Below are 14,761 nucleotides of genomic sequence, written 5' to 3'. Positions count from 1 at the left end.
GGAATGGGGCATGGAAAGAAATGATAACATTTGAAGAGGAAAGGTTGAAATATATAAGGATGGGTATAAAAAGTGGATATGGTAGTGTAGGAATGGTATATGCAGGAGTGTACAAGTGGCATTCCAGCATGTAGGGCTGATATTAAGGAAGCAGCCCTAAGATTCTCTGAACTCTTTCAAGTGATGCTACACTGCAAGTTTGAAGAATTGTACAGGATATATAAAATCTCCAATAGGCAAGTGGCTAATGATACTGTGAGTGCTGATGTGGCCCATCTTTTAGTAACTGCTGGAGCCGATACAATACTTGAGAATGACATTCACAGATACAGTATACAGGTACTCCCCGACTTACGATGGGGTTAGGGACCGACATCCAGGCCGTAAGTCGGAAATGCTTAAATAACACGTGGATGTCTCTTTTTCTTCTCAGCACCACAAAACTCTTAATTTTAAGCTTGCCAGCCATTTTAAAGTGAATTACAGATGAAAATTTTATCTGTGTACTGACTTTGGGACTCAAAAATACATAATTTGACCAAATTTTGGTACGACTGAGGCAGGTCGTAAGTCGAGGAGCACCTGTACTCTATTTAATGGAATCTGATATGGCGAACTCTCGATTTCATGGAAGGAATTTTTTCTGTTATTTTTCAATTGATTTAGTGAACCAGTTCACTAAATTGAGATTTAATTCCGTTAATACACTCACACCTATGGAGACACCTCAGACACATATGTACATAAACATTATTCATGGCTTACCTTAAACTAGGGGGTTCTGTGTTTGTTTTCAAATTTTTCTATAATTTCCAATTTTTTTTCAATTGATTGTCGCACTCTTTTGACTTTCTCCCTCCCCACACGATTTCCTTTCCGAGAGATTTTTGGCATGATGTTTAAGCACAGTAGATAGTCGACCAAGATGTGGCAGTGAACAACACACGCGATGGTGGCAGGACACAGACTGAGCGGATGAAAACAAACCTCAAGGCACCAAGTCGGGCATTTGGCGTGGAATTTAATGGAATCATGCTCGATTTAGTGAACTAGTTCGCTAAATCGAGCGAAAATAATGGAAATTCAATTTAGAGGAAATTTTGATTTTATGGAAAGGGGTGGTTTGAATTAGTTTGTTAAATCGAGAAAATACTGTATGAACTAAACAGTGCAGATGAACTGGACGTATTCTTGAAGTCCTTGCCCAACAATATGATGGATGTGACAGATGTTGAGGGAGCAATGCCCTGAGGAGGATGAGCAGCGGAGGTTCTGTGATTAATGATTACTTCTCCAAGATCCAAAATTCGCTTTCTAGAAGTACCAGTTGTGCCTCCGATATCACTTTCCACAACAAGAAGACCTAATAGCAACCTCATCCCAGTGCCATCCTCCCCACACCTCCAGGCACCACTTCAAACCTCCACTTTGACATTACTATAGAGGGAATGGAAGTGACCAAAAGTAACTCCCAACTGACTCACCTTCCTGTGTTTAGCCTGCCAGTGAAGCAAGTGTATGGTAGTACTGTACATTATAGGTACAGTGTATTATTTGGCAATGTCCACATACAACAGAAAATGCTCAAATACTGCAGGGTTACAAATCCGAGATAACTAAGTAAAAATTACTGTACCATCAAACAAATAAACACAGTACTTAATGGGATTTATGTGCACCTAACCTAAAAATCCTAACCAGGATTACTTTTTATAATGTGGTAGTGCATCCTTAAAACTTAACAGAAATGGTGTCCAAGTGAAAGAAAAAAAAATCAATGTCGAGAGGCAATTTCTGTTGAAGGGAGGATGTACAAGCAATGTAAAATTCTTGATACCGAAGTTCCGCTCACCGATAATTCTGGTATTGAGAGGATTTAGTGTATGTACCGTATATAGATCTGGATCCAGTTGGTTAGAGGCTCTGTATAGATCACATTGTGTACTGTACCATGGTAATGCCACAACTACAGTATTTAATTAACAGGTTAAATTGATAATGTCTTATTTACAAGTTGGTTAGATTTACGACATAGGTTTATTCCCCACCCTGAATACAAGTACTGTTGAAGGAAAGCTCTACCTCTAGATCTTTAATGGTACAGCAACAGATGCTACCAGATACAAGAGAAAATTTAACTTTGTAAGAGAAAAGTAAATGTTGGTTGAATTGAACTTCTTGTAGGTGAAAGTGATCACCTGCTAAATATGATAAACTTAACTGTGCCAGTATATATATTTTAAAGACCAAAGTATTTTATGTATATAGAGAATTTACATATTTTTTCTTAATTTTGTATGCAAAATATTTTTATATAATTTCAGCGTCTTGTTACTTTCTTGGTCGCTCAAAAATGATTGACTGTAAACTTTGAATAGTATGAAGTACTGTACTCTATACTGTTACTTGATTACACTAGTCTGTTTATTTCTCTGTCTGTGTCTGTATACGTATATGTACTGTATTTTACCCATGCTGGTCTGTTACTGACATTTACCAGTTTATACCAAAGTTAGTTTATCCTGGTAAATACACACACTGTACTGCAGTTTGGATATTAAGAAAAGACAAAGAAAAAACATCACAACACATTTTTAAAGACTGCCAACAATAATGAAAAACCAGGAATGTGAAAGTTAGGAACTGTATGTGACATTTTGGAGGCAAGGTGTATTATGTAGAAGACAATGATACAGTACTGCATACTTGTACACTAGGATGAAGTAACTTGGGGAGCAAAGTGGCTGTTGTGGGTATATTGGTTGGCAAGGTCAAGTTCTTTAGATAAGAATAGTGTGTTTGGTGAAAGTAGTGATGGTGCCCAGTACAGTATGTATAGAAGTTTAACACCATGTATTCATATTTTTTGTACTGCACAAAATATATAGTACAGTCTACTTTCCCTCATGCCCAATCTACAGTGTTAATCCCCTCAAGTTTTTGTGCACTACAGTATATTGATTAATTGCTGATATTATATTTATCTAGTCCACTAAACTACCACTAATACAGGTGTTACCGTTATATGGTGGGGTTAGGGACTTCGAAAAGTCATCGTGAGGTGATTGATCGTATGTTGATATTAATAACTTAAGGGGAAAATAGGTTCCGTTATTTTTCAGCTTATAATTTCGGGTGGACATACTTTTTTTTTTTTTACCTGTTAAATGCACACACATCTTTCATACAGAATATGAATAGAAAAATTATTATAAGGTCAAAAATATAAAGGGAATAACATTTCTTACAAGTGTGGGACTTAACACACATAGCGGGGGATCTCAACTCATCTCGTGCATGGTAACAAGAGATCCCTAGCCCGAGAATTGCTTTTCGACACCACAACCGCATCCAGCCCATACGTGCACGAACTGATCGCTATAAGAACAGCCCAGTCCCAACCATTGTAAAAATTATCAATAACTTGTAATAAACCAGTGTATTCATTCCCAGTAAACACTACTCATTGCACTGTCACTATGTTGAAATGCACTGTAGTTTGAGCTTTTCCCCATCTAGTTATTATATTTCTTATTTGTATCACTTATGTTACTTGTATATTATTTGTAATTCGAAACCCATTCCCCAAATATGTAACTGTATATTTTCAGCCTTCTGGCTGCCAAGCTCTTTCAATAAACCGTTAATTATTATTATTATTATTAAGATTGTCAAATGGCAATGCGGTATTTTTTATATTCTTATTATTTTTGTTCCTCACATTTACTGGTACAGTATATTAACTGGGGACAGGCAGAGCTCCCCACACATCCTGCGTGGGTTGCACATGTTATGCCATTCCAAGGTTGTCATCATATCTCGGAATACTGCGAGTTATTGCACATCACTTTTTCATAATCATGATAATGCAGGAAAGCATTTGAGTAGCAAACCATCATAAAACTGATCTTAACCCTCACATAGCGGTAAACGGTGTTAATTTTTAAACTTCATAAAACTGATTGATCGTATATAGATCCATTGTATAAATGGTCAACACCTGTATTGTGTTAAATATCACCAAAGGTTTTCAGGGTAGTTGTACAGTACATCAGTATTTGTATACCTGGTATTACATTAAGTAAGGTTAGGTACAGTCACCCACAAGAGTCCTGTCGCCTCTCCACCTGAACAATGAACCTCGAAATTCAGACTCACGAAACCGAAGCATTTATGTATAGAATAATGCATCAGTGTCTAATGCTTTGGATTTACGAGTCTGAATTTCGGGGTTCATGGAACAGCAGAAGTGTTAGGATTTTTGTGGGTGACTATACCATTAAATGAACTATGGAAATGTATGGTTGTGCAAAAAGATAAAAAACAAAAAACTTAAAACCCATATTTTCATCTGTAATTATTACCATTCATAACGCTGTAGTTTTAAACCAGAAAGGTTGGGTGTTACTGAAATGATGAATTTATCTACAGTATACTTCGCATATTGCCTCTTAAGGTGTGATGCAGCTTGTGATCAACTGTAGGTTCTGTAATCGAGAAAACACCACTGCAAATTTTGAGGGAAAATCATTTTGCCAATTGATTAGATATACAATTAAGATGGATCGGGCATACTCAAGATTACACACAGTCTTCAGAAACATGAAAATGTTATGCCATTGACACCTCCCTATTTAAATATTGAGGTCAATTGTTACTGGCTTCAGTATTTTATGCTAAGTGTTTAATTGTCATAATGATACTTAAATCTTCATAATGCATCATTGGCTATAATTTTTTTTCCATTTTAAACAGATATCCAAGTATTAGGGGTTGTATCTTTTTCTCTGGTATGTCACCATGCCTTATATTTCTATTGTGCATCTTTTGAAGCCTTTTCTCTCTAAACAGTGTACAGTATAGTAAATTTGTCTAAAGTTACACAGTATACCAATAATTGTTGATACAGTTTTAAGATGCAAAAAGAGGCCATTTTATGTTCAGTATGACTTTTTCAAATGACGGGAAATGACTCGTTTCATATGGCAAAGTTTGCAGATGATATTATTGCTTAGTTTGGTTTTGTATCATGTTGAGGCAATTTTTGCTTGTCTGTCCACCCACAGACTTATCAAGGCTGTACCCATGACTGTGAACTTGTGTGGAGAAAATACTGTATAGCCTAACTTTACTTCAGCTGTACAGTATATCTTTAGTTAGTGTTGAGTAAAACAGTGTTGTCTTATTATCAAAGGTCAGGTAACAGGTGAAAAGATGGAATAGTCCTATTATTGTGCAGTTGCCCCTAAAAATTGTGCATGTTACTTGTTGGTATTATGGGCATATTATATGCTTATAACAATATCCTCATTTAATGTTTGTCTCCTATTCTTTGAGACTTGTTTGTTTAACGATCTTCATATGTTGACAGTACCTTGACCCCACTATAGGCTTTAGGAGAATAATGAAAATTTAGTCATCATACAAACCGGCGATTGTGATTAGAAATCCTCTACCACTCCTGAATTTTTTAGTTTAAAGGGGACAAGTATCTTACCTTCAGTTTAGTGTTGAAATGACACCCAGGAGGGAAGTTTGAAACTGTTTATTATAAACTGGTTATAGAGCTGAGCTTGAAGGACCTATATACCATGTGTGTGGACTGAATGGCTGTGCGTACTTATGTTTTGTAAACAAACACGTCAAATCAGCACCAAAATTATAAACTCAATGTGTCATCTTAAAAAGTATAAGTGCATTTTGTACATTATAATGTTTTTAACACACACACACAGGCAGTCCCCGAGTCATGAATGAGTTCCGTTCCTGGGGACGTTCTTTAATAAAAATGTAAGTAAGTCGAAACTCATACCCTATGCGCATACTGTACTTAAAGAACAATGTTTAAAATCCCACTTTATCATGGCCTACGTCTGTACATACAGTACTGTACATCTAAAATCACTTAATTTAAGAGAAAAGAAGAAATAGTGACAAAATACAGTAAATGAAAGTAAAAATAAGTCATCAGGTAAATAAAACACTGTAAATTTAAAGTTCAAGTTTATGGGGCCTCGTTCGAATTGGCGGATGTTCGTAAGTCGGACGTTCATAACGCGGGGATGCAGTTGGACCTGGACAGACCCACCCAAAAAATTATTTCTGACACCATTTTATAATGAATTCAATTAAAATTCCCCTCATAAAATAATAGAATCATCTGACATTAATAAAAAGGAAAAGAAAAAAAATATTTACTTTGAAGATTCACAATCGAGAGGGACACATGCTATCTTCTTTTCAGTCTGGTCCTCAATCTATATTATGAGCATCTACTCCATTTTTCCAGTTGAGGACTTCTGTGTGTTATTATCTTTGCTGCAAGAGATGTTGAGTGCATCACTGAGTTCCTTACTTTGTCGGCATTCTTCTCAATGGCGCTTCGTACATTCAACCCGGCCATATGCATAATTGCATATTTTTCTCACACAAAAGGGGGAAGGAATAGGAGCTTTCCATTTTAGTGAAAACACTAAGTGAAGATGCCTAAAGTTAGGGCCACCTGTACTTTTTAACTTAATTTCTGAAGCTATTAGCCTGTTTGACTACATCTTTCAGAAATGACTATTCAGGTAAGTCTGATGATATACTACTGTGTAGGTCTGATATACCACTGTATTTATGTTGATATATGTGTTAAAATCAAAATTGTTAGCTGCTTTCATACTTAGAGAATTGTAATTCTTGACTCTCGGGTCGGACATGGTTGAGCCAACCACTCACTCAGGGCAAAGCCGTAGATATAGAATTTGGCCAACCAAAACACAGGTATCATATTGTTACTCAGCGGGTGGGAAATCTTCTTGGGCTGTCTCCCACATAATGATTGGATTTATAATTAATATATTTTATATGGAGAAACCATTATTAATGAGATGTCGAAGAGGGTCCTCATATTATTACCAAATTGATAAGTATACTACTGTATACTACATACAGAATTAAATCAATACTAATCAATATCCATACACCATTTATTTAAATTTCTGTAAGGGCAAGTCGCATGGCAAAACTCTTACTTCCCAGTTTACTCCATGACTTTCCTTATTGCACATCATCTTTATGAATGTTTTGCTGCTTCCATGCATAAATATGTAATCTCACTGAAAAAATGCAAAGCAACAGTTTCCTATTTTCATGACAGGAGGATAGATCGGCATGCTTCGTGCAGCTTTTCACCTTGTGGACACAGTAACCAGCAAGGTAATACAAGCTGTTTTGTTCAGCAATATTTGGAGCAGGCTCAGGTGACAGCTGCTCAACAGCACTTTTACTTCCCATTGATGCACCTCCTATTTTGGTCTCAGGGGAACTGGTGCACTATTTTGCCCCTTCCTGGACAAGTAGAACATCCACATGCTACACAGCAAGGCATATCGAGTTACTGAGATAAAGCGGGAATCTTCCTGAAAATAACTACCTAACAGCTTTCATTGGTCAAGTTGCCTTACCGTTTACAATTGTCGCACCGTCTCGCCACACAGGAAACTTTACAGTATACTCCCATGGCCTCCATACACCATATGCAGGACCTCCATTGACTATATTCATGCTGACCTGTATAACTGCATAGTTTATAAATGTGCTTAACCAACTGTAAACCTGTATGACAATTTTACTAAACCACCACCACCACCACCACCATCATCCTCCTCCTCCTCCTTCTCTACAGTACAGTAATCCCGTGTTTTTCGCGGGAATTACGTTCCTGAAACCCCCACGAAAAGCCAAAACTGCAAATACTCTTTTAGGAATCACTGTACCTGTGGCCACCAAACAGCTCAGGTAGGTCATTCACTTAACCACGCCATGCTCTCCACTCACAGTCCAGTGATCAGACTGATCACTGATGCACTGTACCGGCATTTACTAACATCATTATTTGAAACTAATCATATTGTAGTACAATAATAGAAAAACGTAAACATAGTTATATACAAAAAACTTTATTACAAGTAAATAAATTTCTTTATATTTCGCTGAGGTCAGCAACACCCACATTGCCAGCCTCTCCTTGCTGTCCCAGCGTCTGCCCACCCTCACGTAGTCAAGCCAGCCAGTCCTCTTCCACCCACATTCCTCCACTTGAAGACTTGTATTCTGACAAGACACAAATAAATTGTCAGTCTTCACCATGTCTCAAGCCATAGCTCATACCACCTCCGAGCTTGTCCAATAAACTGTTTTTTCCGTTAAGGTCATCACTATTCTTGATCTCTTGGTCACTTATCGAGTCTTTGCTCATAATATTTGCCTTGGATGAGGCTAGCTTACATCCCAGAGCCATGTGGAATGCACATGGGAGGACTAACAGAAGAGGTACCGGTAATCACAGTAGCATTCACAATACGGTAGGCACATGTGGACTGAGGCTTCTCGGAGCAGCGTGTGTCTGAGGTGGGAAAGGGTGGCGTCTGTTTGCCGCACTGCACGGGGGAATATAAAAAATGGTGCGAAATTAAAATTTTGTTTTTTAAAGGATATTTTATATACTGTATACAGGTACTGTATATATAATTTTTAAGTAAAAAAATCCGCAAATGGTCAAAACCGCGATAGAAAACGAGGTATTACTGTACAGTACTAACGTAAATTCAGCTGATTAACAACTTGGTGCTTGCATATCACAGTATTGGCTCAGCTACCAATAATCAGGTTCGATCACCTGGTTGGCCAAATTCTCTATATCTACGGCTCTGACTCAGGGTCCTCGCTGACAGCTCTTCATAAGATACTAATACTGCCTGATCTACCAAAGTGCATAATGCTCCCCATTGCCTGGTATTAAAATCCATGTAAACCTAAATCATACTTGGTCATATACAAATGAAAACCAAAATTTTGCCACTTTTTTCATGAATAGGTAAATAAATTTTGTACTGTACATGAAATGTGTATGAAAACCCCTATGCGTTTTAAAATTCATATTCTCTTCACAATCGGTTTTAGACCATAATTTTACGTATTATTTCTACCCTTTTTTTTTTTACACTTAACATACTGTATACATCTTTATCCTTATCAATTCACAACATATCTTGTCATATTGTAATGCCTTTTGTAAAATGTACTAGTTTCGTACTTATATAAAGTACTTCTAGTCATTCTCATTTTGTTTTCTAAAGTAGATAAAGGGATTGACCTTTGTCAATTAAAATAATGTGATTCGTAAAGCATTTTTAATTACACCAAATATTAGATTTTCATTTTTGTTTTTCATTCTTGGTAACAATGAGGAAAAATGAGCTTTTATAAACTTTGCGTATTGATATTTTAATGGTATGATAAATTATAAATGTAATTCTTTGATGTACATTTAAGTTAAAAATGTATAAACTACACCCTTCCTATTACAGATATGTCTCAATATACGATACAGTACAGTATTTCAATTTAACACTTTGGAAACATACTTTGTTTCCAAGCTACATCTCCAAGAAGTCAATTCTCCATTAAAATACGAAAACGGTACAGGTATCCCCCGATTTATGATCATCCGTTTTACGATAAATCGCTTTAACATTAATTTATGTTAAGCAAAATCCATGTTAACCATCATTATAGTTAGACTAAACTCACTGCCACAAAATGTAAATACTGGGGAATCGTACATTTCCTTCACTTCATCAAATCCAAGATGACTGATATGCGCAGAAACTGCTTTTCCATCCTCCGCGCAGCTTAACTGTACAGCCACCATGCGAAATACAGTCGTGTTTTGTTTTAAGGTGATCGTATCTGCCCTCACTCATGTAACAAACGTTATCATTTATCAATCGTTGCATAAACTTGTGATCAGTGATACTTTGACATTATTGATGAGAAGAAAACATAATTGTTCAGATTTTGCTCTGATTTGGTGACTGAAGTGATCAGTGTAACTGCAACTTTGAAAATGGCTAGCAAACATAAGTTTGATGTCACTGCTCCATCAACAGAGTTTCTATAGCCTCAGAGAGGACAGGTGATGATAACCAGGCTTGTTATTATTAATGTGGCAAGTGCGTAACCTCCTGTATACATTTACACAGCACTTACTTTTATTTTGTAGCAGATGAATCTTGAAGTGAAGGATGAAGGGGGGCTGCTTGCACTTACAGTGCACATACTGTATTCACACTTATATTTAATTACAATTCATATTTAGTTACACTCATATTTAGTCTGTACCTAAATCTAGCTGATGTCTTAAAAAGTAATCGACTTCAGACCAAAATTCTCACAGATAACATTCATGAAGACCCCAGCGTTGATTCGAACTCATATCTTCAATTGGTGCTGTTCTGAGCACCAGTGGTGCCTTTACTTGCTTGAGAAGTCATTATAATACACTAGGAAAGCACTAAATGTGAAGAAAAAAAATCAGAGTGCACGGCAATAACAAACATGTGGAACCTGCCGCCCCACACCAGAGCCCATCTAACTTATAGGGACTTTCCGACTGTAGTTACAGATGAAAAGGGAAATTATTTCTTGGTGGTGAAGGGCGACTTGCAATGTTCAAGGGGATTATTTAAAATTTCACGTCAAACGTAATAACATGTCTTTTCTTTTTAATACCACCAGACCTAGCATAAATTTTACTTTACTTCTCTATTCTCATGGTACTGTAGAGTATAACAAAATATTTGGTCACGTTACAAAATATCCTGAACTGTGCATTGTAAACACTTGTTAACTAATGAATGCAGTGATCCTTTTACTGTAATAAAATTTTTCTGGGCATTCTTCACAAAATAAATTAAAATTATGGTAATTTAGGGCACCATGAAAGAACAAAAGTGAGATATCTTATCGTTATACAGTATATCAAGGGTCTACTAGAGAACAATTGTCTGACAAAAGAAAACCAGTAAATACTTGAATACTCACCAACTTAAGATCTGCCATTTTCCTTTGGGTCTGGTCCTTCCATTTACGTTCACTAACATCTCATTGTACCAGTCACCACCAGTCTCACTATCTTTTGCCTTGTTACAAAGGAAAATGAAAATGTATTGGCAAAATCTTCCTAAACTTGGCTTGTTCGGAGAATACTGGCGACTTCGCCTTTCGGCTATTTTGGCCGTTCTTAAGCACATACAATTACAACTCTTAAATTGGCTTACTCTAATGGTTTATTGTGTAGTTAAATGTTGTACCTTTGTGTTTTTTATCCATGGTGTGGGTCACTTGTATTGTCCATAAAAAAAGACACTGATGTGAACCTGCCAATGTCCATTAAACAGAAAAAAGAAAGTACAGATCATTACACTAAAACCAACTTTTAGTGGAAACAGTGAGATCATCCAAATTTTTCCAATTATTTTATTATATCTGTTACTGTACTTCCATTCACAAGCTTTACATGTCTGCAAGGTAGATGACAAGAATTTAAGACCATCCTAAATACAGCAGTATTGTAAATACATTAAAGGGAAAGTGATGTAGCATCATTGAGGTCTTTATATCATGAGTGAGTTATATGTATTGGTTTTATATATGATACTGACATTTAACTAAATCCAATATTTACCAGTTTAAATCTACAATTATGCTGATATTAACCATCACTTTTTCCCTTTATAATATATGATGAATTCATCGATGATGAAGCTTCAATAAAGCCTACTTCCATATTGAACAGAACAAAAAGAACATTTAACCCCCTAGCCCCGGGCTAGGGTGCTGCTAGCCGTGTCCCCCCCATGTGGGGGTAAATCGAGAAAAATCAAAACTTTTCCTAAACTAATTTTTAACCTTATTAAATGATAAAAACAATAAAAAAGTAAGAAAAACTATATATTGAACCTCTAGAAACTTCCCTGTGGCAGCAGTGGAGAGGGAGATAAAGGGACAGTGTTGTTTTGACAGCTAACACTCATGGTCACTATGCACTTAGCGGCCATTTTCTGCTTGCCTTTGTGTCTGGGATGGCCAGTAATGCATATATTTACTGATCATAATACTTATTTGTTATAAATAATTCATTTAAAATATTTGCATTATTTTTCATAAAAAGTGCTTAGCAACACACACGCAGTTAGTCGCCAAGCTGTCTGTCTTTGCGTTTGGTAGAGCAAGTAATGCATAAAATAATAATCATTCCACAAATAGATACATTTATAACATAATCATAGCATTATATTCCAGTAATACTACACTACAACTATTCTACTTTTAACAATATTACTTTGAAACATGATAAAATGGACAAACAAAAGTAGGTAATTACGTTCAGGAGGCTTCCTTGTGGCCGAGCGTGTGGCGTGACAGGCAAATAGTCACATTGGAACCTGATAACCCCCGCGCTGGGCATTTAAACAGTGGCAGGAAAAGGCGCTCGTTCTGGAACGTCACCTGGGGCGTGCTAGTCGGGCGTTCTGGTATGTCACCCGGGGCGTAAGGGTTAAGAAAGGGAACCTTGACCTCATAATCCATGTTTCCATCATATATATGCAAAGGCATGATACACACTTCATACACCATCACTGTACAGTGCTATTAAACAACATCCAATCACACTCGCACACAACACTACCATTTGCTTCTCTATATGGGACAGTTACATTATTTCAATTGCAAACTTCCTCCTACATATATGGTGCAGTGATGATATACCGTGTAGTCAAACATAAGACATGGTATTAATAAAGAAATGAAAAGTAAAGTTTACAAACTACAAAAAAATCTCCTTTTTGGACTATACATAATGAAAATAGGCACTTTATCAAAATCTAAATGGACATTAACTATTAGTTCTTTGCTGTAAGCAAATGGGAAACTATGCTCTCATTATGTCATTCATGTTCACAACCTATTTGTTTTATTCGCTTCCCATAAGTATTTATGGACTAAACAAAAAACATGAATCACAAGAATAATGAAAAATCAGCATATTACCACAAACTTTCAAAGGAAGATACAAAAGGGCACTTGTATAAAAATAACAAACATTCACACAATGCTGGCATTGTTTTTTGCAAAATTTGACACTTGGTGCTTGTCACAGCACACAAATAAACTGTGACGCGAGAATACCTTGCTGGCCGCACAATGGACTAAACAGTCTTCAGTGCTGTCACGCACTACAACTTTCCTCATGCACAAACCTAGAGATCATTGGCATACATATGTTTCTTTATCAGTAGTATGTGTAATTACAATACACTCTTCTCTTACCAGGATCAAGTATTACCAGATTCTAGCAATGTTTGTGCAAAAATTGTGAGATTTATACAAAGAATTAAAAAACTTGAATAAAACTTGAAACATAAATTATATATTAATTCTCAGGAATGAAATTCACACACACAAAAAAAAAAAATTCACATAAGCATTATTAGTGAGATGACCAGTGAGCCTGAAGCTTAATTTATGATTCCCATGAGACTTACCCTCCTTTTTTTTAAACAAATAAAATAGCTTGGTCTCATTGCACCATTTATCAAGGATCAACCTCACTCCGCTCATCACATTCTAAATGGAAAGAATACTAGCAATGCTTAATTGTGATTCAAAAGCTGACAAGAGGCACATTTACATCTTAATTGCAACACTTACATCAATGCCTGATGGCTATATAGAAATGTTTACTTATTCTCCTTGACAGGAACACTTTCTTATCAACTATATAATTCTGCAACAATGCTGCTAAATTGTGGGGCATATTCACTGGAGATTCTATGAAGATGAGATTCCATATTTCCACTGCATATATTGCATCTGATCATGATGGATAACTTAAATTAATTAACACTGGTGAGCTTGGGTTCAGATGGCCCACTACAGCTCTCATGAGTCCTCTCTCATATGCATATGAGCCATCACACTTCTCACTTTGATTATCCCAGTGTGGGGATACACCCACTCAAAAAGTGGCAAACTGTTTTATCAAGATTCACTATTTTTGTCCTTTGCAATTGGTGTAATTATTCCTTTACCTCCCCTAATCAAAAGTATAAGAGGAAGTATCATTTCTGTGGCCATTTTGGCACAAATAATATTAAGAGACATAGTATTAACAACATATGGTTTCACAGTTCTTATAAGTATTCCAAACTAAATGTTTAATACTTTAACTCACAGATACAAAGTGTCATGACCTATGTTATATTACAAGGCCATGTAATAATTAACTACTCTATCAGGAATTCTGAGGTAAATCATCACTAAAGGGCTCTGATGGATGGACCTTAGTGTCTTCTATATCAGAAGTTTTCATTCACCAACCTGTAATTGTTTCATATCAAAATACTTTTAAGTGTGTTGTCACTGGGTATTTTTAAAATAATTGTGAAATATTCTAATTCCACAGGTCATAAATAATCTCATAGTTCTTTGATTGATTGCTGGATCTTATCAGTTCATCATCCTCAACACCACTGCTGACGCTCAATAATGTAAACTTATTTATTGTGGTACCATTAAGACAATAAGATCACGTATACACATCAAAACAAATTTTAGTATCTAGGTCAGTTACTAGAAACCCTGAAATGACAGCATACTACAGATATACAAATCTGAAAAAGTGACCAAAGGAAGGGTGTTGACAGGTATGTGGCCTTAGGTGAAGATTGCCACTTGACGAAGATGGTCTCTAGACAAATGTGGCCACGGCAGATGGTGATTTGTCCTCGGGGGCTGGCTTCCTCTTACCGGTGGCTCCTCCATACTGTCCAATGAATGACCCATCTTCTGTGAACCTTCCTGGATTGCATATACAAACTTTAATTAGTAAACCTGTATATAATAAATGGAGAGACAATAAAAATTAAAA

At 36.3% G+C, this 14,761-nt stretch overlaps 1 protein-coding gene across 3 annotated transcripts in view; it reads right to left on the bottom strand.

The window, feature by feature from the left end:
* Nucleotides 1-11,291: 11,291 nt before the first annotated feature.
* Nucleotides 11,292-14,761, bottom strand: part of LOC121879559 (neuroglian-like) — a 172,507-nt gene continuing 169,037 nt past the window's right edge. For all 3 annotated transcript variants that reach the window (XM_042386208.1, XM_042386209.1, XM_042386207.1), the window contains one exon: nt 11,292-14,691. In XM_042386208.1, coding sequence (XP_042242142.1) covers nt 14,582-14,691 — 110 coding nt within the window. In that variant the 3' untranslated portion in view covers nt 11,292-14,581. The remainder of the gene's footprint in view (nt 14,692-14,761) is intronic.

Source organism: Homarus americanus, unplaced genomic scaffold, assembly GCF_018991925.1.
Source record: "Homarus americanus isolate GMGI-L3 unplaced genomic scaffold, GMGI_Hamer_2.0 scaffold9741, whole genome shotgun sequence".
In the NCBI taxonomy this organism is placed as follows: domain Eukaryota; kingdom Metazoa; phylum Arthropoda; class Malacostraca; order Decapoda; family Nephropidae; genus Homarus; species Homarus americanus.
This window is presented reverse-complemented; position numbering and strand designations above follow the sequence as displayed.